General features: G+C 39.5%; 1 protein-coding gene and 1 long non-coding RNA gene across 20 annotated transcripts in view; one reads left to right on the forward strand and one right to left on the reverse strand.

Moving 5' to 3' along the window:
* The window catches only part of ZNF169 (zinc finger protein 169), a 58812-nt gene extending 44262 nt beyond the window's left edge, over positions 1–14550 (forward strand). For 16 of the 19 annotated variants that reach the window (XM_045043859.1, XM_045043862.1, XM_045043864.1 and 13 more), the window contains one exon: positions 12844–14550. In XM_045043859.1, coding sequence (XP_044899794.1) covers positions 12844–14360 — 1517 coding nt within the window. In that variant the 3' untranslated portion in view covers positions 14361–14550. The remainder of the gene's footprint in view (positions 1–12843) is intronic. The other 3 variants (XM_045043872.1, XM_045043860.1, XM_045043871.1) reach the window with 1 other exon arrangement.
* Positions 1–25156, reverse strand: part of LOC123381789 — a 70520-nt gene that overhangs the window by 31015 nt on the left and 14349 nt on the right. The gene's annotated exons all lie outside the window — the stretch shown is intronic.

Below are 25156 nucleotides of genomic sequence, written 5' to 3' on the forward strand. Positions count from 1 at the left end.
TGTTTTGCATGTTTGTAAACTCTGCACATAGTATTGTCCTGTACACATCCTTCTGGAACATGCTTTTTCACTGACTTTGTGTGAGTATCCTGTTAAAACACATTACCAGTTCCCTTCTTTTGGACACTTATTTCCAATTTTGGCTATTAAATAATGCTATCTACATAGTCCTGTTACTTCCATAGAAACAGGGGCAAGAATTTTTCCAGCCTAGAGGTTCTTGTCCCACATCCTCACCAATACTGGGTATTGTCAGATTTCTTCCCTTTGCAGTGAATCTCAGAGGTTCTTGTCCCACACATCCTCACCAATACTAAGTATTGTCAGACTTCTTCCCTTTGCTTTGAATCTCAGAGGAGCTTTACTTTTCAGGGAGCATGAGTATCTCTTCCTATGTTGTTTGGTCATTTACCTCTTTTGTGATTTGTCTGTTCATGGGGTTTCCCTCCTTTTCATTTGGGCTGTTTCTGTTATTGATTTGTAGAAATTCCATATAAATTCTGGGAACATGTAGGTCTTTAATCCAGTGGGAATTAATTTTATGTGAATGACTGGAGGTAAGAATAAATTTTTTCCTGATTTTTTTTATTCTTTTGTTTTCAGCATTCCTGGCATTTTGTTTCTAAATACAACCATATATCTGGACTTGTACTTTATAGCAAAATCAGTGCTTTTGTCTTTTTTTTTTTTAAAGAGAAACTATTATATAAGCTATAATGTATAATATAAAATGTATTATGGTATATTATGGTATAATAGTTTAGGAATAAATACTTTAATATAAAAAACTACATGTATTTAAAGTGTAAAATTTGGCTACTGCTATGGAATCACTGCTACAATCCAAATACCAAGCATAACTGTCACCTCAAAGTTTCCTTGTGCCTCATTATAGTCCCTATCTCCTATCCTTTTGTCTTTCCCTCCTCTGCAGACTCAGGTACCCACTGCTCTGCTTTCTATCATAGATTTGCTCACATTTTCCAGAATTAATGTAAGTTAAATATATAGAATGTATACCAGATTCTTTCATTCAACATAATTATTTTTAATTTCATCCATAATGCTGTTTGTATCATAGTTCATTTCTTTTTACTGCTGGATAGTATTCCATTACATAGATAGCACAATTCATTTAACCATTCATCTACTGAAAGACATTTGAGTAGTCTCCAGTTTTGATTAATACAAGTAAAATCAGCATGGATGTTCATGACAAGTCTTTTATTTCTCTTGGATAAATACCCGGAACTGGGAATGGCTGGGTTATAGGATATAGTGTATATTTAACTTTTTACAGTATTCAGAAGCTATTTTCCAAAGTGGCTATGCTATTCACATTCCCACCAGCAAGGTATGAGGGTTCCAAAACTTGGCAAAGAAATAAAAAGTTTCTTATTTTTGTGAGAAAGAGGGAGAGAGTGAGCACATGTGAAGGGGGTGAGAGGGGCAGAGGGAGAGAGAATCTTAAGCAGGCTCCATGCTCAGTGTGGCTGCAGGGCTCGATCCTACCACCCTGGGATCATGATCTGAGCTGAAATCAAAAGTCGGACACTCAACCTACTGAGCCACCCAACCGACTGAGCCACTCAGGCACCCTGGTATTGTTTTCATTTTAGACATTTGCATAGCTGTGTAGTGGCATCTGTGGGTTTGCCTGTTTCCTAATGGCTGATGATGATGTTTTCATATGCTTATTTGCCATCTGTACATCTTTGGTAAAATGTCTCTTTGAATCTTTTGCCCATTAAAAAAAATTGTTTTCTTGTATTTTTGTTACTGAGTTCTGAAAGTTCTTCACATATTCTGTATAGAAGGTCATTGTCAGATGTTTGATTTACAAATATTTTCCCTATGGCTTCCTTTTCTTTTCTTTGAGAGAGAGAGTGTGTGCAAGGGGAGGGGGAGAGAGAATCCCAAGCAGGTTCTGTGCTGTCAGCACAGAGCTGGACATGGGGCTGAATCTCATGAACTGTGAGCTCATGACCTGAGCTGAAATCAAGAGTTGGACACTTAACTGACTAAACCACCCAGGTGCCCCACCTTTTCAATCTTTTAATAGTCTTTCAAAGAGAAATTCCTAATTTTGATGAAGTCCAAGTTTTTGTCTCACGAATTTCACTTTTGGTAGTGTGTTTAAGAAATATTTGCCTGACTTAAGGTGAAAGAGATTTTCATTTTTTTTTTCCTTTTAGAAGTGTTACAATTTTTATTTTATATTCAGCTCTATAATCTATTGTGAATAAATTTTTATACTTGGTACCACCTCTGGATTTAAGTACATTTATTTTTGCATACAAATACCTAAATTTTCCAGCACCATTTATTGAAAAGGCAACCTGTTGTTTATTGAATCGCCCATTTACCTTTGTGGTAAATGAATTGACCAAATGTGTATGGGTCTATATTTGGATTCTATTTTTTTTTCACTCCTTTTTCTACCTTGATGCCAATACCACACAGTCTTGATTACTGTAGCCTTGTAAGTCTGGAGTTCAGACAGTATAAATCTCCAACGGTTTTTTCTTTTTCAAGTTGTTTTAATTATTCTAGGTTCTTTGAATTTCCATATGGATTTAGAATAGCAATTTTCACACACACACACACACACACACACACACCCTACTTGGGATTCTGATTTGGAATGAATTAAATCTACCTTATTTTGGAGAGAATTTACATGGAAATAACACTGCATCACCCAATATGTGAACACAGTATATCCATTTCTATGGGAGTTCTTTTAATTTTTGTCAGCCTTGTTTTATAATTTTTAGTACAGAGGTTTTATGCATTTCTACTCAGATTGATTCCTCTATATTTCATTTTTTTTATACTACAGAAGCTATTTTCACATTGTTTTCAATTGTTGAAAGTACAGAGAAACACAATTAACTTATGAATAATCATCTTTATCTGGTAAACTTGCATACTCACTTTTTAGTTCTAGTAGCTTTTGTCAAATTCTATAGGATTTTCTAATAGATGATTATGTTATTTGTGAGTAAGTATAGTTTTACTTCTTTACATTCAGTATGTCTTTCTTTTTCTTGCCACATTGCACAGGCGAGAACATCCAGTGCAATGATCAATTTAAATGGTGAGAGTGGACATCCTTTCCTTGTTCCTGATCTTATGGGGGAATGCTTTCTCCTAAGTTTAAGTTTTATAGCTGCCCTTTATGAGCACAACAAACTTCTGTTCCTTCTTTGCTAAGAGTTTTTATTGGGAATAGATGTTGGATTTTGTTAAATGTTTTCTGGGCATCTTTTGAGGTGATCATTTATGATCTATTTTTTTTTTAGTCTTTTATAAAGTTTTTATTTTAATTTTAGTTAACATACAGTGTTACATTAGTTTCAGGTGTACAATAGAGTGATTCAAAACAATTCCATGTGTCATTCTTGACAAGTGCAGTCCTTTTTTTATGTTTCAAGTTTATTTAAATTCTAGTTAGTTAACATATAGGGTAATATTGGTTTCAGGAGAATTTAGTGATACATCACTTATATCTAATACCCAGTTCTCATTACAAGTGCCCTCAATATCCACCCATTTAGCCCATCTCCCACCTACCTCCCCTCTGGTAACTCTCAGTTTGTTTCCTAAAGTTGTCTCTGATGGTTTGCCTCCCTCTTTTTTTTTTTCTTCCTTCCCCTATGTTCATCTGTTTTGTGTCTTTTTTTTTTTTTTAATTTTTTTTTTCCAACGTTTATTTATTTTTGGGACAGAGAGAGCCAGAGCATGAACGGGGGAGGGGCAGAGAGAGAGGGAGACACAGAATCGGAAACAGGCTCCAGGCTCTGAGCCATCAGCCCAGAGCCCGACGCGGGGCTTGAACTCACGGGCCGCGAGATCGTGACCTGGCTGAAGTCGGATGCTTAACCGACTGCGCCACCCAGGCGCCCCTGTTTTGTGTCTTAAATTCCACATATGAGGTGAATGGCGTTTTTTTTTTTTCCCTTGTTAAATCAGGCTTGTATTTTTGTTAACATAATGCACTGACCTTATTCAGGTTTCACCAGTTTTACCTCCACTCTTTTGTATGTGTGGGTGTATGTTTGTTTAGATCTATGAAATTTTATCCCATGTACATTCCTGTAACTGCCAGTATATCCAAAGATACAGAATAGTTCCATCACAGGGATCCCTTGCGCTGCTCTTTTATAGCCACAGCCAACTCTCTCCCTCCTCCCCTGCCCTGTCTGGCAACTACTAATCTGTTCTCTTTCTTTATGAATTGTCATTTCAAGAATGTTATATAAAAGAAATCATATAGTATGTTAACATTTTGGGATTGCCTTTTTTCATTCAGCATAATTCTCTTGTGATCCATCCAAACTGTAGCATGTACCAATACTTCATTCCTTTTATTGCTGACTAGTATTCCATAGTATGAATGTACAGTTTGTTAAACCATTCACCCACTGAAGGATAATTTCAGTTGTTTACAGTTTGGGGCTTTTATAGATGAAGGTGCTTTCAACATTTCTATACGGGTTTTTGTGTGAACCTAAGACCTTATTTCTGGGATAAATGCTGAAGAGTGCAGTTGCTGAGTCATATAGTAAATAAATGTTTAGTTTTGTTAAAAAGAACCATAGCCATGTCTAGAATGGTTACACCATTTTATCTTGCCACTAGCAACGTCTGCATGATTGTTTCTCCACATTCTTGCCAGTATCTGGTATTAGCCCTATTTTTTATTTTGGCCATTCTGACAGATTTCTAGAAATATCTCCTTGGTTAGTAAGAGTGAGGGGTTTAGTGCAAGCAGTTCCTCTCATGGAGAGCTGGGCATATCTGAGTCTGTGCACTATATAAAGGATTTAGTTTCCTTGGAAAAGAGACTGGTGTTCTCCCTGTGGGTAAAGAGCTTATGAGGCCTCTGGTTATGGGTGGCTGTTGCTGTCATTTTGCAAGGTCTTTGTGGCATGTCCTTGCATCTCTGTTCATTCTTCCCAGACGATCTCTATCCAAAAGTGGTTGGCAGATGTGTGTGTGTGTGTGTGTGTTAAGATCTGATCTGACCACTGAATGGATCTGGCAAAGATGGTCTAACAAGTGAGAGGAAAGAGACAATCTCTTCCTAGGTTGGCTCATGTGAGTGGTTGGCAGGCAAGGGCCCATGGACTCAGGTCTAGGGTGTCCAGCTAAGCATCTTCAGACACTGCATTTTAAGAGGGTAATCCCTGGTAGTTCTTCTCAGCTAAGCAGAGTCATGTAAGGTGGCTGACCATAGGAGCAATGGGTAGATGTGTATCATTACCTAGTGTATTTCTTCTTTTCAGATAGAATTTACTTACAGGAAATGCAAATTCTTAAGTTTGCTAGAGTTCAAACAATGTGTCTATCTCTACAATCCAAACTTTATCAAAATACAGATTACTAGTGGGGCGCCTGGGTGGCGCAGTCGGTTAAGCGTCCGACTTCAGCCAGGTCACGATCTCGCGGTCTGTGAGTTCGAGCCCCGCGTCGGGCTCTGGGCTGATGGCTTGGAGCCTGGAGCCTGTTTCCGATTCTGTGTCTCCCTCTCTCTCTGCCCCAAAAATAAATAAAAACGTTGAAAAAAAATTTTTTTAAAAATACAGATTACTAGCATTCCAGATAGTTCCTTATGGCCCATTCCAGTAAACTCCCACCCTAACCCTCAGAGGTACCTCTGGTCTTGATTTTATTTCATCATGGATTAATTTTGCCCACTATACAATTTTGCATGAATGGAATGATACGTATTCTTTTGTGTAGGCTTCTTCACCCAGTACAAAGGTTTTGAACTTCATCCATGTTGTTGCATACATTAGTAACCTGTTCCTTTTTAATGCTGCGTGGCTTCCCATCATGTGAATATACAACTATTTATCCTTTCTCCTTGGCAGACACCTTGATGGTTTCTAGTCCTTAGTTATTGTGAAAAAGCTGTTATTATGCTAGGTTTTTTGTTTTGGTAAGCCTATGTTTTCATTTCCTTTGGATAAAGACCTAGAGTAACGCCAGGTGTATTAGTTTCCTAGGGTTGCTGTAACAATTTACCACAAACTGAAAGGCTAAAACAAAAGAAATCTATTCGCACAGTTCAGAAGTTAGAAGTCCAAAATCAACCTGCTAGCAGGGTTGGTTCCTTTTGGAGGTTTGGAGGGAGAATCTGTTCCTCACCTCTCCTGGCTTCTGGTGGTTGCTGGCAATCATTCCTTGGCTTGTTGCTTTGTCAGTCCAATCCATGCCTTGTGACCACACAGCCTTCTTCCTTCTATGCATCTCTATCTAAGTCTATCTCCTTGTAAGGACACCAGTCATTGGATTAAGGCTCACCCTAATTTGGTATGACCCATCTTAACTTGATCACATCTGCAAAAACCGGATTTCAAAAGAAGTCCTATAGGTAGAAATGAATTTTGGTGGGATACCAATTTGATACACTGGGTCACAGGGTTACAGTATATGCAGTATTATGGGAAATGACTATTTTCCAAACTGGCTGTACCATATTTCACTTCCATGAACACATAAGAAGAGAGTGACATTTGTCTCACAACTTCCCCCACAGTTTTCACCTTATCTGTGATGGATATGTAGTGGTTTCTCATGGGATCTTTAATTTCCATTTCCCTGATGGTTAAGTGTTGAACACTTTCTTTGTGCTTTATTCTATATCTTACTTTGTGAAGTATTTATTAAATCTTCTTCCAGTTTATTGCATTTTAAAATTGTTGAGTTCTATGAATTCTTTATTAATCCTGGATGCCAATTTGTCATATGTACATTTTGCAAACATTTTCTTAGTCTGAAACCTTTCTGTTCACTTTTTACTTTTGATAAGCAGATGTTTAATTTTGAGGAAGTCTAATTTTTCTCCTTTAAAATTTTTATTGTCATGAAGATAATTTACATTTTCTAAATGCTATATAGTTTTAGCTTTTAAGTCCATGATCCACCTTGAAGTAACTTTTGTATACGGTGTCAGGCAGGAATCAAGATTTTACTCTTTCATATGGATACCCAGTGGCTCTAGCATCAACTGCTGAAATGACTTGCCTTCCCCTCATTGAATTGCTTTGTTGAAAATCCAATGGCTAAGTGTGGGTCTGTTTTACACTTTCAGTTCTATTTCTTCAATAGAATAGCCCCATCCTTAAACAAACCACACTGTATTACTGTAGGACCATCAGAAGTCTTGAAGTCAGGTAGTGGAAGTACTCTCCCTCTCTCTGTAAGTCAGGTAGAAGTTTTTCTTTTTTTTCCTTTTTTCTTTTATTTTAGAGTGAGATTCCAAGCAGGGTCCATGCTCAACCCCCTCCTCCCCCACCCTCCGACATGGGGCTTGGATGATCCCATGACCCTGGGCCAAAATCCAAGCCAAAATCAAGAGTCAGATGCTCAACCAATGGAGCCACCCAGGTACCCCTAATTTTTCTTTTTAAAGACTGCTCTGGGTAGTGTAGGTCCTCTGCATTTCCACTTAAATTTTAAGATCAGTTTCTCATAAAATTTGGGGTCTTTTGTGGTTCCACATAAATTTTAGGATTGTTGCTGTTGGTATTTGATAGGTATTGCATTAAATGTGTAGATTGCTTTGGGTAGTATAGACATTTTGACAGTATTTGTTCTTCCAATCTGTGAGCATGGAATGTTTTTTTCATTTCCTTATGTTGTCTTTAATTTCTTATATTAGTTTTATAGTTTATAAAGTTTTTTATAGTTTTTTAATAGTTTTTTATAGTTTATAGTTTTTTATAAATATAGTTTATAGAATTTTATAACATAAAATTCTTATATTAGCTTTATAGTTTTCAGGCACCTCTCAAGTTTATTCCTAGGTATTTTACTGCTTTTGGTGCAATTGTAAATAGGATGGTTTTCTTAATTTCTCTTTCTGCTGTTTCATTATTGGTGTATAGAAATGCAACAGATTTCTGCACATTGCTTTTGTATCCTGCAACTTCACTGAATTCCTTTATCAGTTCTAGTAGCTTTTTGGTGGAGTCCTTAGGGTTTTCTATGTATACTCTCCTGTCACCTGTGTTATTAGACAACATACAGAAAAGGAATTCAAATTGGTAAGTAGTAAAAGCTTTATTTCTTCCTTACCAATTTGAATTCCTTTTCTGTATGTTGTCTAATTACTGTGGCTAGTACTTCCAATGTTTTGTTGAATAGAAGTGGTGAGAGTGGACATCCTTGTTTTGTTCCTGACCTTAGGGGGAAAACAGTTTTTACCCCATTAAGGATGATGTTTACTGTGGGTTTTTTATATATGGCCTTTATTATGTTATATTCCCTCTAAACCTACTTTGTTGAGGGTTTTTATTATGGATGGATGCTTTACTATTACAGATAATTTTTCTGTGTCTACTGAAATATGATTTTTATACTTTCTCTTATTGATGTGATGTATCAAATTGATTGATTTGCAAATACTGAATCACCTGTGAATCCTGGGAATAAATCACTTGATCTTGGTGAATGTTTTTTTAAATGTATTGTTGGATTCTCTTTGCTAGTACTTTGTGAAGGATTTTTGCATCTATGTTCATCAGAGATATTGGCCTGTAGTTCTTTTCTTTGGTGGTGTCTTTATCTGGTTTTGCTATCGGGTATACTGGCCTCCCAAAATGAATTCGAGAATTCATTAACTCTTCTTTAAATGTATGGTAGAATTTCCCTGTGAAGCCATCTGGTCCTGGACTTCTGTTTGTTGGAAGTTTTTGATTATTGATTTCAATCTCCTTGCTGATAATTGGTCTCTTCAGATTTTCTATTTCTTCCTGCTTCAGTTTTGGTAGGTTATATGTTTCTAGGAATTTATCTGTTTCTGTTGGCATGTAGTTTTTCATAACATTCTCTTACAGTTTGTGTTATTGTTGGTTACTATTTCTCCAACTTGTGATTTTTTGATTTTTTTTTTTTTTTTTTTTTTTTGATGAGTTTGACTAGAACCTTTTCAGTTTTCTTGATGTTTTCAAAGAACCAGCTCCTGGTTTCACTGTTCTTTTAGTTTCTGTATCATTTATTTCTGCTCTAATTTTTATTCTTTCCTTCCCTCTGCTGGTTTTGGGTTTTGGTTGTTCTTTTTCTAGCTCCTTCAGGTGTAAGATTAGGTTGTTTGAGATTTTTCTTGCTTCTTGATGTATTATAAACTTCCCTCTTAGAACAACTCTTGCTGCATTCCTAAAGTTTTTGGACCATTGTGTTTTCACTGTCATTTGTTTCCATGTACTCTTTGATTTATTCTTTGATTTCTTGGTTGACCCACTTATTGTTTAGTAGCATAGTATTTAACCCTCATGTATTTGTGGTCTTTCCAGATTTTTTCTTATGGTTGATTTTTAGTTTCATAGGGTTGTGGTTGAGAAAAATGCATGGTATGACATCAATCTTTTTAAATTTGTTGAGACTTGTTTTGTGGCATAATATGTGATCTATTTTGGAGAACATTCCATGTGCACTTGAAAAGAATGTGTATTCTATCTTGTTTTAGGGTGGAATGTTCTGAACATATGTTAAATCCATCTGTTCCCATGTGTCATTCAAAGCCACTATTTTCCTTGTTGCTTTTCTGTGTTTGGATGATCTGTCCATTGATGTAAGTGGGATGTTAAAGTCCCCTACTGTTATTGTATTACTATAACATAGTTCCTTTATGTTTGTTATTAACTGTTTTACATAGTTGGGTGTTGCCATATTGGGTGCATAACTATTTACAATTGCTAGATCTTGTTGGATTGTCCCTTTTATTATTATATAGTGTACTTGTCTTTTTACAGACTTTGTTTTATAGTCTATTTTGTCTGATATAAGTACTGCTACCCCAAGCTTTCTTTTGACATCCATTTGCATGATATTCTCTATCCCTTCACTTTGAATCTTCATGTGTCTCCAGGTCTGAAATGAGCCTTTTGTAGGCAGCATATAGATGGTTTTTGTTTTTTTTTAATGTATTCTGTCACCCTTCTGTCATTCTTTTGATTGGAGCATTTATTCCATTTACATTGAAAGTAGTTATTGGTAGTTATGTATTGCCATTTTGTTACTTGTTTTGCGGTTATATTTGTAGTTTTCTGATTCTTTTGTGGTTTGTTGGTTTTCTTTAGTGATATATTTAGATTCTTTATGTTTTGCTTATCACTTTTTTTTTTGTGGTTACCATTCCGTTTATATCTAACATTTTCTGCATCTGTAGCAGTCTATGTTAAGCTGAGGGCTGCTCAATGTTAAACTCATTCTTTACTCCTTCCCTCCATGTTTTAGATATATGGTGTCCCATTTTATATCCTTTTATGAATGTCTTGACTGATTTTTTACAGAAATACTTATTGTTTACTTTTCACACTCTCACTTATCAACTTTCCTTTCCACTGAAAGAATTCCCTTTAACATTTCTTGCAGGTCTGGTTTAGTGGTCACAAACTCCTATAGTTTTTGTCTGGGAAATTCTTGTTCTCTTCTGAATGATGGCCTTGCTGGATAGAGTATTCTTGGCTGCAGATATTTCCATTTTAGCATTTTGAGTACATCATGTCAACCCCTTCTGGCCAGCAAGTTTCTGCTAAAAAAAAATCTAACAGCCTTATGGAGTTTCCCCATGTACCTGTCCTCTTTTCTCTTGCAATCTCTAAATTCTTTACCACTGTCTCTTGCCATTTTAATTGCTATGTGTCTTGGTGCAGACCTCGTTGGGTTGATTTTGTTGAGGGATCTCTGTGCCTCCCGAATCTGGATTTGTTTCCCTCCTGATTTAGGAAATTTTCAGCTATTATTTCTTCATATACATTTTCTATCCCCCCCCTTCTTCTGGGATCCCTATAATGTGAATGTTACTATGCTTGATGGTGTCACTGACTTCCCTCAGGCTATTCTCATTATGGAGTATTTGTCTCTCTTTTGCTCAGCTTGATTGCTTTTCATTACTCTATCCTCCAGGTCGCTGATATATTCCTTTCCTTCCTGTTGCCTATTCCATCTGTTGTATTTCTGGTTTCATTTATGGAGTTCTTCATCTCTGATACGTTATTTTTTATCTCTGTGTTAAGAATCTCACTGATGTCCTCCATTCTTTGCTCAAGTCCAGTGAGTATCTTTATGGTCATTAATTTAAATTCTCTTAGCTCTCCTACTGTGTTTTTATCATGGTCTTTCATTTGGGACATATTCCTCTGTCTCATCTTGTCTGTTTCTATGTGTTAGGAAAGTCTGCAATGTCTCTTGCTCTTGAAAGCAGTGGTTCTATGAAGAGGTCCTGTAGTGTCCCCTGTTCACCAGGAGCTGGCGCTTCAGGGGTGTCTCCTATGTGTGTTGCTTGCATCCTACTATTGTGTCTGAGTAGCTTTTCTTTTCAGTCCAGACTTCACTCATTCTGCCTGTTATGGGCTGTGCCTGCTCTGTGGTGTTAGGGAGACTGAATCAGGCTGGCTCTGAAAGTGGAGTGACCGTACGAGGGCTCAAGAGTGGGATGGCAGTATTAGCAAAATTTGCATTGAGCCACTAGTCCTAGGCTATAGATGCCATAAATCACGGTGGTGGCTAGGAGCGTGGTGCACATTGGCAGTGGCGAGGGGTAACGCAAGCAGCTGAGGTGGCAACAACGGGCACATGGCAGTTGACATGTGATAGACGGTCATGGCATGTATGATGTTAACAAAATTTGCATTGAGCCATGTGTCCCTAGGCTAATCGCCCAAAGCAAGGCAACAGCCAGGGGTGCAGAGCACAGGAGTGGCTGTGACCTGGGGTTCTGCAGGAACTGGGCAGGGCACGTACACTACATTAGCAAAATTTGCACTGAGCTGCTAATCCTAAACCAGATCCCCCAAAGAAATGCAGGCCAGAGGGCCATGGCACACAGGGTATTAAAAGAATCTGTGATAAGCCCAGGGCCAAGGCCAGCAGGATGAGCAAGTCCTCAGGAGAATACATGGACATGGCACAGTGCTAGCAAGTGTCCGTGCAGCCCCACTTCCCACAGGTGGCCCTGTGTTTATGCTGGGGGAGTGGGGGAAGGAAAATGTCACCTGCCAGTTCCTTTGTTCCCAGAGAAGTCTCCTCAGCACACTCCAAAATCAGCATAAACAGATCTCCCTCCTGTTGTGCAAGCTGTCGCTTCTGTGTTGACTCTCCTTGGGCTGCGCTTTAGGGGCAGGCCCTGGTTATCACTCACCCAGTGCTGAAGTGGTTGACTTTTAAAGCTCTAGGCTCCAAATCCCACTGGGTATACAAACTCACAGAATTCAGCTCCTCTGGTTTTCCAGGCGGGATGCTGTGGGGATTTCCTTTTTCTGTGTGGGCTTCCATCCCCATGACCACAGCTCCTCATTGCTCCTTTTGGGCAGCTCCTGACGACCGTTTCTGTCCTTCATAATCTCTCAGAGGTGGCTGTTCTCTGTTTAGTTGTGGGGTCTGTTCCGCCAGATCACTCTCCAGTTTACTGATGTGGATGTGAGTGACACGTAGTTGTAAACACGGGATGGGGTGAGCTGAGGTCCTCCTACTCCACCATCTTGCGCTCCCTGCCCCCATGAGTCACATTGTTTCTCAGTGGAAGCATATATACATTTGTGGATTAACGTTTGCATTAGCATTGATTATGTCTTGCAAGTGAACTGTATTGGTGGAAATGTGTAACTCTAATGGCAGCAATTTACAGGGCTGGGCTGGTGTTAGAGCTGCCTCATCATGTGTATCTTCTGTGTTGTAGTAAGATATGCAATAATGTGTCAGCAAAGGATGGAAAGTAGGTCTGTAAAGGAAGTCTTGGTTGTGAGAACATCGGAGCAATGACTGCTGGGCAGGTACAACCAACCTTTCACAAGGTGCCTGTAGTGATTCTGACCAACATTTTCTCTCCAGCAGAACCAGGAACAGAATTCCAGCCATGTGTCCATTCCTGCCCGGTGGCCTTTTCCAGTCCACAGTTCCTTCAACAGTACGTGCTGTGCGGTCACCTTCCTCAGATCTTCCCAAGCTCATATGCAGGAAGCCCCGTCTCAACGGAAGCTCCAAGCTGCTCAAGTGAACAAGGAGATGAGGAAGAGATAGAAGGGAGACTTGAGCTGAGTGGGGTTTCCCGGGTGCTCTTCAGATCCTCTCAGGGTCGGCCAGTAGACTGGGTAGAAGGCAAAAGAGCTGGGGGAGTAGACCAGGGGATGTGTCCTGAAGAAGCAGACCTTTCAGCACCTGGAGCAGCCATGTGTGGGAAATACAGACTGGGACTTGGTCCCAAATCCAGTCTCTTAAGCCTCCAGAAACATCACGTATGTCCTGAATGTGGCAGAGGCTTCTGCCAGAGGTCAGACCTCACCAAGCACCAAAGGACACACTCAGGAGAAAAGCCTTACAGCTGTAGGGAGTGTGGGCGAGGCTTTGGCCGCAAGTCCTCCCTCACCATCCACCAGAGGAAACACTCAGGGGAGAAGCCTTATGTGTGTCGGGAGTGTGGCCGCCACTTCAGGTACACGTCCTCACTTACCAACCACAAGAGGATACACTCTGGGGAGAGGCCCTTCGAATGTCAGGAATGTGGGCGAGGCTTTCGCCAAAAGATCGCCCTGATCCTGCACCAGAGGACACACTTGGAGGAGAAGCCCTTTGTGTGTCCCGAGTGTGGGAGGGGCTTTTGCCAGAAGGCATCGCTCCTCCAACACCGAAGCTCACATTCGAGTGAAAGACCCTTCTTGTGCCTTGAGTGTGGGCGTGGTTTCAGGCAGCAGGCACTGCTCCTCAGTCACCAAGTCACACACTCAGGGGAGAAGCCTTATATCTGTGCTGAATGTGGGCATGGCTTTCGCCAGAAGGTCACCCTTGTCAGACACCAGAGGACACACACAGGGGAGAAGCCTTACCTGTGCCCTGAGTGTGGCCGCGGCTTTAGCCAGAAGGTCTCCCTCATGGGACACCAGAGGACACATACAGGGGAGAGGCCTTACCTGTGCCCTGAGTGTGGGCGTGGCTTTGGCCAGAAGGTTACCCTCATCAGACACCAGAGGACACATACAGGGGAGAAGCCTTACCTGTGCCCGGAGTGTGGACGTACCTTTGGCTTCAAGTCGCTTCTCACCAGACACCAGAGGACACACTCAGGGGAGGCGACTGATGTGTACAGAGTGTGTGAGCAAGGACTGGGCCAGAAGTCTCACTTCACCTCTGACCAGAGGACACACAAAGGGGAGAAGCCGTGCGTGTGCAGTGAGTGTGGGCGTGGCTTCGGCTTCAGGTCGGCCCTCATCAGACACCAGCGCACCCACTCAGGAGAGAAGCCGTATGTGTGCAGGGAGTGTGGCCGAGGCTTCAGCCAGAAGTCTCACCTCCACAGACATAGGAGGACCAAGTCTGGCCATCGCCTCCCACCTCAAGAGCTGCTCTCCTGACCTTTCCTTTCCTCACGGTTGTGAAGATGGCAGAAAGCACTAGGAAATGTTCCACTTTCTTCAAATGCAGTGGAGGGGAAAAAAAATGTGTTTTCAATGATTGTAAGATCATTAATTTATGGTTTATTTTCTGTACTAGCGATGGCTTTGATTTGCTAAAGCTGCCATTAAAAAAACGCAACAAACTTGATGGCTGAAGAACAGTTTTCACACAGTTCTTGGGACTGAAATCCAGGATCAATGTGTGTACTTTGGTTTCTACTGAAGCCTCTCTCCTCAGCTGGCAGATCCCTGCCTTCTTACTGTGTCCTCACATGGCCTTTGTGCATGCTCTTTCCTGGTGTCTCCCCCTCTTCTAAGGACACCAGACTTACTAGGTTACAGCCCCCAATCTATGACCAAATAAGGTTGCACTGGGGGGTTCTGGCTTCAATGTATGAATTTGGAACAATTCAGTCCATAATACTCAGTCCTCCAACCCCCCCAAATTCATGTTCTCACATCCATAGAATATTTAAAAAATTTTTTTAACATTTATTCATTTTTGAGACAGAGGGAGACAGCATGAATGGGGGAATGTCAGAGAGAGGGGGAGACAGAATCTGAAACAGGCTGCAGGCTCCGAGCCGTCAGCACAGAGCCCGATGCGGGGCTCAAACTCACAGACCGCGAGATCATGACCTGAGCCGACGTCAGACGCCCAACCCACTGAGCCACCCAGGCGCCCCTCACATCCATATTCTTAAAAGCTCCCAAAGTGCTGACCCATTCCAGCACTGACTCTATCCAAAATCTCATGTAAATCAAGTGTGGGTGAGGTTAGGGGTATATTTCATTTTGAGGCAAAGTTCCTCTCCAGCTGTGAATCTGTGAACCAGACAAGTTACCACAGATGTAGAATTTGCATTCCTTTCCACAGGGGGAAAGAAGAAAAAATTGATGGGTCTCAAGCACATCTTATGACCTAGCAAGCAAATTGTGTTACGTTTTATGGCTTGAGAAAATTCTCTGGTTGGATGCTCTGCCCTCTGGTCCTGCTCTTGTAGCAGCATGCAGCCCCTGTGAGACCAGGAGGCATTCACCCTCTGAGCCCACTGTGGGGATGGCAGACCTGATATGTTTCACCATGAGGGTCACTGTTTCCCCCTCTTGGTGGATAACACCACAGAGGTCCGACACCTGACCTTCACTGTGTCCCATCTACATATCCTTAGTTGAGCCACACAGTTTCCACTGAGGGTTGACTGGTTCCAAACTAATCTCTATCAAATGACTGTCCAGCAACACCACTGGTATTTTCTCCAGAACATGCTTTCTCATTTTGCAATATGGACAGGCTAAGAATTCTCTAAATCTTCAAGTTCTGGCTTCTTTTTGCCGAACACTTCCTTCGATTCACCTCCCTTGTCACATTTTTCTATGAGAAGAAACAGGTTACACCTTCCATCACTTTGCTAGGAATTTGTCACTTCTGTTACTTAAGATTTCTACCTTGCACCAAACACTGGGACACAACTTGGCCACATTCTTTGCTGCCATATATATGTAAATAAATAACAAGGAATGCCTTTCCTTAAGTTTCCAGTAATGTTCCACATTTATGTCTGAGGCTGGGGCAGAATCACTTCTAATGCCCCTATTCCTAGCATAGTCTCTTTCAAGCAACCCCAGCTTTCTCTACCAAGCACCTCAAAGCTCTTCTACCCTCTACCCATCACCCAGCTCTAATACCACCTCCATAGTTTTTCATATATACTATGATAGCACACCACTCTCAGTACCAAAACTGTATTCTTTTGTCAGGGCTACCATAACAAAACCAGAGACAGGAAGTCCAAGATCACCCTGACCTACTGAAGCCTCACCTCCTGGCTGGCAGATGGTGTGCTCTCCTCACATGGTATTTCCCTTCCCTGTATGTGTGCCAGAAAGCGAGTGAGCTCTGGTGTTTCTTACTCTTATAAGGATGCCAGGTCTAGCAGATGAGGGCTTCATCCTTACATCATTTAACTTTCATTACTTCCTTAGGTCCTGTACCCAAACACTGTCACATTAGGGAAAAGACTTCATCAAGGACTTTTGGGGAAAATTCAGTTCATAGCACTCTGCTCTCTGGACTCCCCCAAATTCCTACCTGGCCCTCAACCCCTGCCATTAAGGGTCATGACCTTTCCTTTCCCATGAGTGTGAAGCCAGCAGGAAACAATGGGCAGTGCTGCACTTTTCCTCAAGTGGAATGCAAGAAGCATACGGGTCCTTTCAATGGCTGAGGAGAGAGGGGAGCTGGACATGGCTGCTTTCTAAACCCTCCTCCACATCTGGAGACCCATCTCCCTTACCGATAGACACCATGGGGATCCTGACGCATTAGCAGCTCAACCTGTGAAGCTTTTTCTTCTTTGGGGCCAGAGCATCCCTTCTATCTGGAGACACCAAGTAGCCTGTTTGAGGGAAACTCCTTCCACACTCTAATACCAGCAGTGAAAAGTGGGAGGAATAGTGGTACCAAGTAAGTCAAGTAGACCTAAATAGCATTGCAAGAACTCTGAAAGCTACACTGTCATTGGATCAAACAGAGCCCACAAAAGTAGGCTGCAAGTGGGGAGGTACCTTTTAAAGCAGGGTGACTGCCTGCCTGGTCACCCTGTTTAAATGAAAGGTTTAGAGAGGACCTGGAGTTTCTTAACAGCTAAATGTACAGAATGCAATAAAAAGTTACTCATCATTCTAAGAACCAGGAAAAGACAATCAAATGACATCAACACTGAGATAAGCAAGACAATGGAACTGTCTGACAGGGATATCAAGGCAGCCATCATAGAAATGCTTCAAGCAATCACAAGTTCTCTTGAAACAAATGAAAAAAGTACAGTATCTCAGCAACAACAAAAAATAGAAGTTACACCAAAGTTGAAGGGGAAATTGTTAAATTAAAAACTAGACAACGGGCGCCTGGGTGGCTCAGTTGGTTAAGCGTCCGACTTCAGCTCAGGTCATGATCTTGCAGTCTGTGAGTTCGAGCCCCGCGTCGGGCTCTGTGCTGACCGCTCAGAGCTTGGAGCCTGTTTCAGATTCTGTGTCTCCCTCTCTCTCTGACCCTCCCCCATTCATGCTCTGTCTCTGTCTCAAAAATAAATAAACGTTAAAAAAAAAATTAAAAAAAAAACTAGACAACAAATTTAAAAACTATTTGGACGGGCTTAAGGGTAGAGTTGTTATGGCAGAAAATGGAATTGGGGAGAATTTGAGGGCAGATCAATTGAATTCAGCCCATCTGAACAATGGAGAAAAAAGACTGAGAAAAAGAGCCAGAATCTTTGGGAGAAAAACAAAAAAAGCTAACATGTGTCATCAAAGTCCTAGAAAGTAAGAAAAGAAGTGGAATTGAGAAAATATTTGAAGAATTATTTTTAAGAAATGCCCAGAAATATCCCATATTTGGCAAGAAACATAAATATGCAGATTCAAGAAGCCAAATGAATACTAAATAAAACAAATACTAAGAAATCTACACTAAGACATCATAATTAAAATTTTGAAATCTAAAGGAAAAAAAAAAAAAATCTTGAAAGCAACCCCAGAGAAATGACTTACTACACATAGGGGGACAACAATTCAAATGAGAGCAGATTTCTCAGGAAATCATGGAGGTCACAGGAAGGTGGCACAACATTTTTCTTTGAAGTCCTAAAAGAAGACTGTTGACTGCAGAGTGAATATCTACCAAAACTATCCTTCAAAAATGAAGGTAGAATTAAGCACATTCCCAGGGAAAGAAAACTAAGAATTTGCTGCTAGCGGACCTGACCTTGCCTTGAAAAATGGCTAGAAGGAAATTCTTCAAATAGAGAAAATGATAAAAGAAACACTGGCATATCAGGAAGGAAGAAAAAATCATGGAAAGAGCACAAATAGAACTATATAAATTGGCATCCTTCCACCCACAGGTTTTTAAAATCAAATGTGGTAAGTTGTAATATCACTTGCTACTCTAGACAATGACTTAAAAGTGGGGACAATAATAAAGGGGCCTAAACAAAAGTAACATTTTCACACTTCACTCCAAGTGATAATATACTGATATACTGTGATAAGGCACATATGTGTATTGTAATACCCACAGGAACCACTAAGAAAATTATACAAAGAGATACACTAAAAAACATGAGGAATGGATCTAAATGGAATCTTAAACAACAAATAACCCACAGAAAAGCAATAAAAGAGATACAGAAAAATAAGATCTAGAGAAAACAAATTTTAATTCAGTAATAAAATGGCCAACTTAAGCCCTAACATAGCAGCAGTTACTTTATTATCTAGACATTGGTTCTAATTACGCTAATCAAAAGACAAAGATTGCGAAGGTGGATTCAAAAGAAAAAACAAAACAAAACCACGCAACCATGAATTTTAAAAGGCATTAAGTTCCCAAATTAATATCAAATATAGTAGACTTCACAGCAAAGAAACTGACTAGAGACAAAGAGGGATGTTATATAGTAATAAAGGAATCAATCCACCAGGAAGGTATAACAATCCTAAATGTGAATGAACCAAATAACAAAATGCATGAAGCAAAAACTGATAGAGCTGAAACAGAAACTGAGAAAATTAATCATAATCATTGAGGACTTCAACACTGCTCTCTCAGGAGCTGAGGACTACAGAACAAATACCAGCAAGGATGCAGTAAACCTGAACACCATGATCAAGAACTAGGATCTGACATATAGATCATTCCATCCAAAAACAACAGAATGTTTTTCAAACACCATTCACCAAGACAGTCCATACATATCCTGACTCATAAGACACACCTAAATTTAAAATAATTGAAATCATATATTTTTCTTTTGTTTTTAGTTTTTTTTTTAAATTTATTATTTATTTTGAGAGAGATACAGCGTGAGTGGGAGAGGGGCAGAGAAAGAGGGAGACAGAGAATCCCGAGCAGGCTCCACATTGTCAGCATGGAGCCCAATGTGGGGCTCAAACTCACAAAACCATGAGATCATGACCTGAGCCGAAACCAAAAGTCAGATGCTTAAATGACTGACCTGCCCAGGCTCCCCATAAGGAGTATATTCTTTAGCTACAATGGAATCAAACTAGACATCAATAACAGAGACAAAAGGAAAACTTACAAAGACTCTGAAATTTAACAACATAGTACTAAACCATGGTCAAACAGGAAGATGTTTCATAGGAAATAATTAACAAATATACTGCAGTGAATGAAAATGAAATACAACATAGCAAATTAAGGGATGCAGCTAACATCATGAGAAGAAAACTGATAGCACTAAATGCTCACATTATACATACAAAAATGATTCAAATCAGTGACAGAAGTTTATACTAAAGAGCTTAAAAAGTGGAGCAAAGTAAACCCAAAGAAAGCATATGGACAGAAATAATAAAAACAAAAATCAGTGTAGTTCACATAGAAGAATAATGGAGGGAACAAAATGCCGGTTCTCCAAAAAGTAAAATAAACTTGACTAAACTTTTGTACGAATGACAAAAATTAGAGCATAAATACAAATCATCAAAGTCAGTAATAAAGTAGGATATCTGTTACTATAGATCCTGTAGCCATCAAAAGGGTAACAAGGGAGTGCTATGAACAATTTTTACTACGGTCATGAACTATGTATCTTTGAAGTGGACGAATTCCTCAAAAAACACATCTGAAAACTCTAAATCAAATAGATAGAATCTGAGTATTTACATAACCACTAAGAAAACTAAATTCATAGTATCATTCTTTTTATACATGATTGGGTTCTATTTGCTAATGTTTTTGAGGATTTTTGCATTCATCTTCATGAGATATTGGTCTATCGTTTTATACTTTAACATTGTCTCCTTTGGGTATCAGGGTAGAACTGGCCTCATGAAATAAGTTAGGAAATATTCCTTCCTCTTTTCTGGAAGAGACTGCACAGCATTGGTATTCATCCATCCATCCAATCCAAATGCTGGGTAAATTACTCCAATGAAACCATCTAGGCTTGGTTTCTTTTTCAGGAACTTTTAAGGTCTACAACTGCTCTTGTGCTAACTTTTCAGACCAATAAGCACTTCAGTAATTGTAAATAAACTCAAAACTTTACAAAGGAGAAAAAAATTAATGTGTAGGGCCCCATAAGCACCACATTTCTAATAAAGTCCACTGGCCTTATATCAACCAGGGCAGAGCTGAACGCCACAAGGGAAGTTTGTGTAGTGGTGTGTTTTGGGGGTTCAGAACAGAGAACGTGGATCTTCCCAATTCCAAGCAACTGTGGTGCTGCCTCTATTCCATTTGGGAACAAAAAGTCCAATCACCTTTTTTAAAATGGTGGAAACATGGGAAACAATTTTTTCTTCTATTAAATCCCCCAAATCTTTTGGAGGCTCTGGCCTATGGTTGGTCTAGCTGAGCACAAAATGGAGGGTCTTTTGTAGGAAGATTCTGGTTTCCTTCGCAAGCCACTATTTATTCACTCTTGGGTCTCCTGATGGGATAGGGTTTGCAATCAGCACTGCCCCCTCTCTGGGTCCCTGGCTCCATTCCAGAAGGAATCAGACTGAAGTGTGCTGAGAACTCTCAGAAGAAATGGTCCAGATAGAGAAAAGGTGGCACAAACGGTCACAGGACTCCAGGATATTGGAGGCCAAGCACACGACTCACATTTATTCTGTCCACAGGACAATTATTTGTCACCCTTGAAACTGGTCATAATAACATCTACCATTTAGGTTTTTTGTTTAAGAAATAAGTGAGACAACATGTAGAATGTTCAAGGTATAGAGGGAAATCAACAAATATTAGAAACCTCCCATTGCTAACTTTAGCTCTTCTATAACAAATTGTAAAGTAAAATTTAGGGGTTTTTCCCCTTAAATAAAACATCAGGTTCCCTGGAATAGGACACACTGTGCTAACGTATATACCCACTCCCCAACACAGAAATTCTAGAAAATCATACAGTTTTGATACAAAACTTATGTTGAAAAATGGAAATCATCAAATAAAACATGAACAAAAATCCAAAATCAAAACATTGGAGCTGACCTTACAACATTTTCTTAGACCAAAATACGATAAAATTACAAATAATAAAAAACCTCTTAGAAAACAAAATTCTATTAATTAACACATCAGAAATGAAATCATAGTGTAAATCTAATAATGTTTGTAACTGAGTAACACTAAACCCAATATACATCAGAGAACTAAAATGTTAAAGGGATATCAATAGCCAAGATGACATCATTAGACACTAATATTTGGAGGAAATGAGCATTTCCCTCAGAAAGTCAGAAAAATAACAGGTAAATGCTCAAGGAAACAGAAGATAGAAAACATGAAAGATAATAGTAGAAACTAAATGAAACAGAAAACAAAAAAAACTTCAGTGCATTAGGATTCTCCAGAGTAACGGAACCAATAGATTTATGTGTGTTTTTTAAGGAATTGGCTCATATGATTCACGGGTAGCAGTTCTGAATCTGCAGGACAAGCCAGGAGGCTGAAAACCCAGTGAGAGGTATGCTTGGGGGCACAAATGAACAACAACAGAAACAGAGATAGACTCAGATATAGAAAACAAACTCATGATTCCCAGAGGGGAACACAAGCAAAAACAAACAAAAATGATGCTTAGGACATAACTTACCTGGGAAACCTTGGTTTTTGCTGTTATGGCCTTGAAATCACTGGATGAGGCTCAGCCACACTTTCAAAGAGTAATCTCTACTTAAAGTCAACTGATGGTAGATGTTAATTACCATCCACAAAATGCCTTCACACAAATACCTAGATTTGTGTTTGATTAAATAACTAGGTACTACAGTGTAGCCAAGTTAACACATAGAACTATCTATCACAGCCCACCCCTTGTCAACACCTATATACATCTCCTTAAACCATACTTAATCTCCAAATAAAAACAACAACAAAGTCATTCTGCCTAACATGATACAACTCCTTTGCAGGGAAGTGGTAGTTCCTTTTTGGTTATATGGAGTTCATTGGTCATGTGGCTGAATCTGGTATTTACACCTACCTTATTCCCCTACCCATTCCGTATTTTCTTTGCCAAATGAAGTGACCCAAACTTTCATTTTTGAATGGGCCATTAGTTCTAGCTGAATTATAATTTTCCATGGACTTTAATCACAGGATGAATGACATCTGTATGTCTTGAATCACACCTGTATGTCTTAGGGTATTTCCTCTGTTCTGGACCCTTTCTTCCTTAACTCTATTGTGTAGTAGCAGCCCAATTTCTCCTTAATAATCAGGATCAATCACCCCACCCAGTATGGTGTCCTCCTTTTTTGCCTATTGAGAGGCATGAGGATCTGAAAGTAGCAATTTCCAGGTCAGTAGAATTACTGCTGTCTCCTAGTAGAAGCAAAATTTTTGACAAATCTCTATGGCTAATAGTGAGCAGAACTACTTTCACTTCCACCCCTTGATTCCTGGACCAGTGAATCCTGGCTGTGGGAGAAACATCACTATATACTGAAGGCAGATTTATAGCATATATAGCTTCTGGGAGTACACTGTACTGACCCTGCAAGGTATTGCCATCTAGCCTGGTACTATAAATGAGTTTTTAAGAGGCCAATTAATTGTTCTATCAAGGCAACTGCTTCAGGATGGTGGGGAAATGGTAAGACCAGTGAATTCCATGTGTTAGCCCATTCACTCTTCATTTGCTGTGAAGTGAGTTCCCTGACCAGAAGCAATGCTGTATGGAATACCATGATGGTAGATAAAACATTCTGTAAATCCACAGATGATAGTTTTGGCAAAAGCAGTGCATGCAAGGAATGCAAAACCATATCTAATAGACTAAGTGTCTATTCCACTAGGAACAAAGCACTGATCCTGCCATGATGGGAGACAAACTGTACAGTGTTCTGGTTTCCACAGGACTATGTTATTGTTTTGTTTGAGTAATTCTATGGACTGTCAAGGAACTGAAACCTACTTCTCATGAATAAGGCACTATGCCTAGTCTTTATGATAAGGAAGGTTGTTTGACAGGACAAGAGTGGAGAGGAGACCTTGCCAGTATACTATATGAGGTCCTGATGGCTTCAAATGTCAAGGCAGCACAGAATATTGAATTTAATAAAAAAAAAAACTTATGGCCCCAATTTCCCCAAGTCTAGGGAAGGAAATGGACATCCATTTCCAGGAAACTTAACAGACTCAAGTAAGAGGAATCCAAAGAAGTCCACAGCAAGAAGCATTATAATCAAATTGTCAAAAGCCAAAACCAAAGAATTTCAAAAGCAACAAGAAGAAAGCAACCTTTCATGTACAGGACCTCCCATAAAATTTGAGATTTCTCAGTAGAAACCTTGCAGTCCAGAAGGTAGTGGGACAATATAGTCAAAGCACTAAAAGAAAAAAACTGCCAACTAAGAACACTGTATGTAGCAAAATTATCCTTTTTTTTTTTTTTAACATTTTTATTTATTATTGAGAGATAAAGACAGAGCATGAGCAGGGGAGAGGCAGAGAGGAGGAGACACTGAATCTGAAGCAGGCTCCAGGCTCAGAGCTGTCAGCACAGAGCCCAAAACGGGGCTCGAACTCACAAACTGCGAGATCATGACCTGAGCTGAAGTCGGACGCTCAACCGACTGAGCCACCCAGGCACCCCGCAAAACTATCCTTTAAAAGCAAAGGAGAGATCAGGATTTTCCCAGATAAACAGAAGCTGAAGTTGTTCATCACCACTAGCCTTCCTTACAAGATATGCTAAAGGGAATTCTTTAAGGTGAAATGAAATCATGCTAAACAGCAACAGGAGAGCAAATAAAAGTATTGTACTCACTGGTCAAGGTAAATATGTAGAAAAATATGGACTACTGAAATACTGTAATAATGATGAGAAAATCACTTAATTCTAGTATAGAAGTAATAGACATATAAAAATATATAAATATGTTAAGAGATTCACAATATAAAAGGTGTAAACTTTGATGTCAATAACACTGTGTAGGAAGAGAAGTAAATGTATACATATTTTGCATACAACTGAAGTTCTGTTATCAGCTTGAAGAAAAGGAATCAAAGCATGTTGACTACAAAAAGTGAAACACAAAGGAAGACAGCAAGAGAGGAAAAGAGGGACAAAGGAGTTACAAGACAGAAAAAACAATTAGCCAATTAGCAAAACAGCAATCCTAAGTTCTTTCTAACCAATAATTAACTAAAATGTAAATGGATTTGAAGTCCCAAGTCAAAAGAGCAGCTGAATGGATAAGACAAAACACAAGACCCAATTACATGCTGTCTACAATAAATTCACTTTAGATTTATTTAAGAGGCACACTCAGGCTCAAAGTGAAGAGATGGAAAAAGTATTCCATGATGAAGGCAACCAAAAGATAAGCAGGGTAGGTATACTTAAATCAGACAAAATAGAATTTAAGTCAAAAACTGTCACAAATGACAAAAAAGGACACTGTATAACCATAAATGAATCAATTCTCCAGGAACATATAACCAATTATAAACCTAAGTTCACCTAACATCAGAGTACATAAATGCACAAAGCAACTATGATGTAACAGAAGGGAGACAACAGCAACATAGCAATAGTAAGGGACTTCAAGACTGTCAACAACGGATAGAACATCTAGACAGAAAACCAACAAACAGCTTGCAAGTGCGAGTGAAAACACTCCAATAAATCCAATAAGTGATCCAATAAGATCCAATAAGATCACTTGATCTTAGCGAAAAAGCTGAGAAACACTAAGACTCCAATAAATCAAATAGG

Source organism: Felis catus, chromosome D4 (genome assembly GCF_018350175.1).
Source record: "Felis catus isolate Fca126 chromosome D4, F.catus_Fca126_mat1.0, whole genome shotgun sequence".
Lineage (NCBI taxonomy): Eukaryota > Metazoa > Chordata > Mammalia > Carnivora > Felidae > Felis > Felis catus.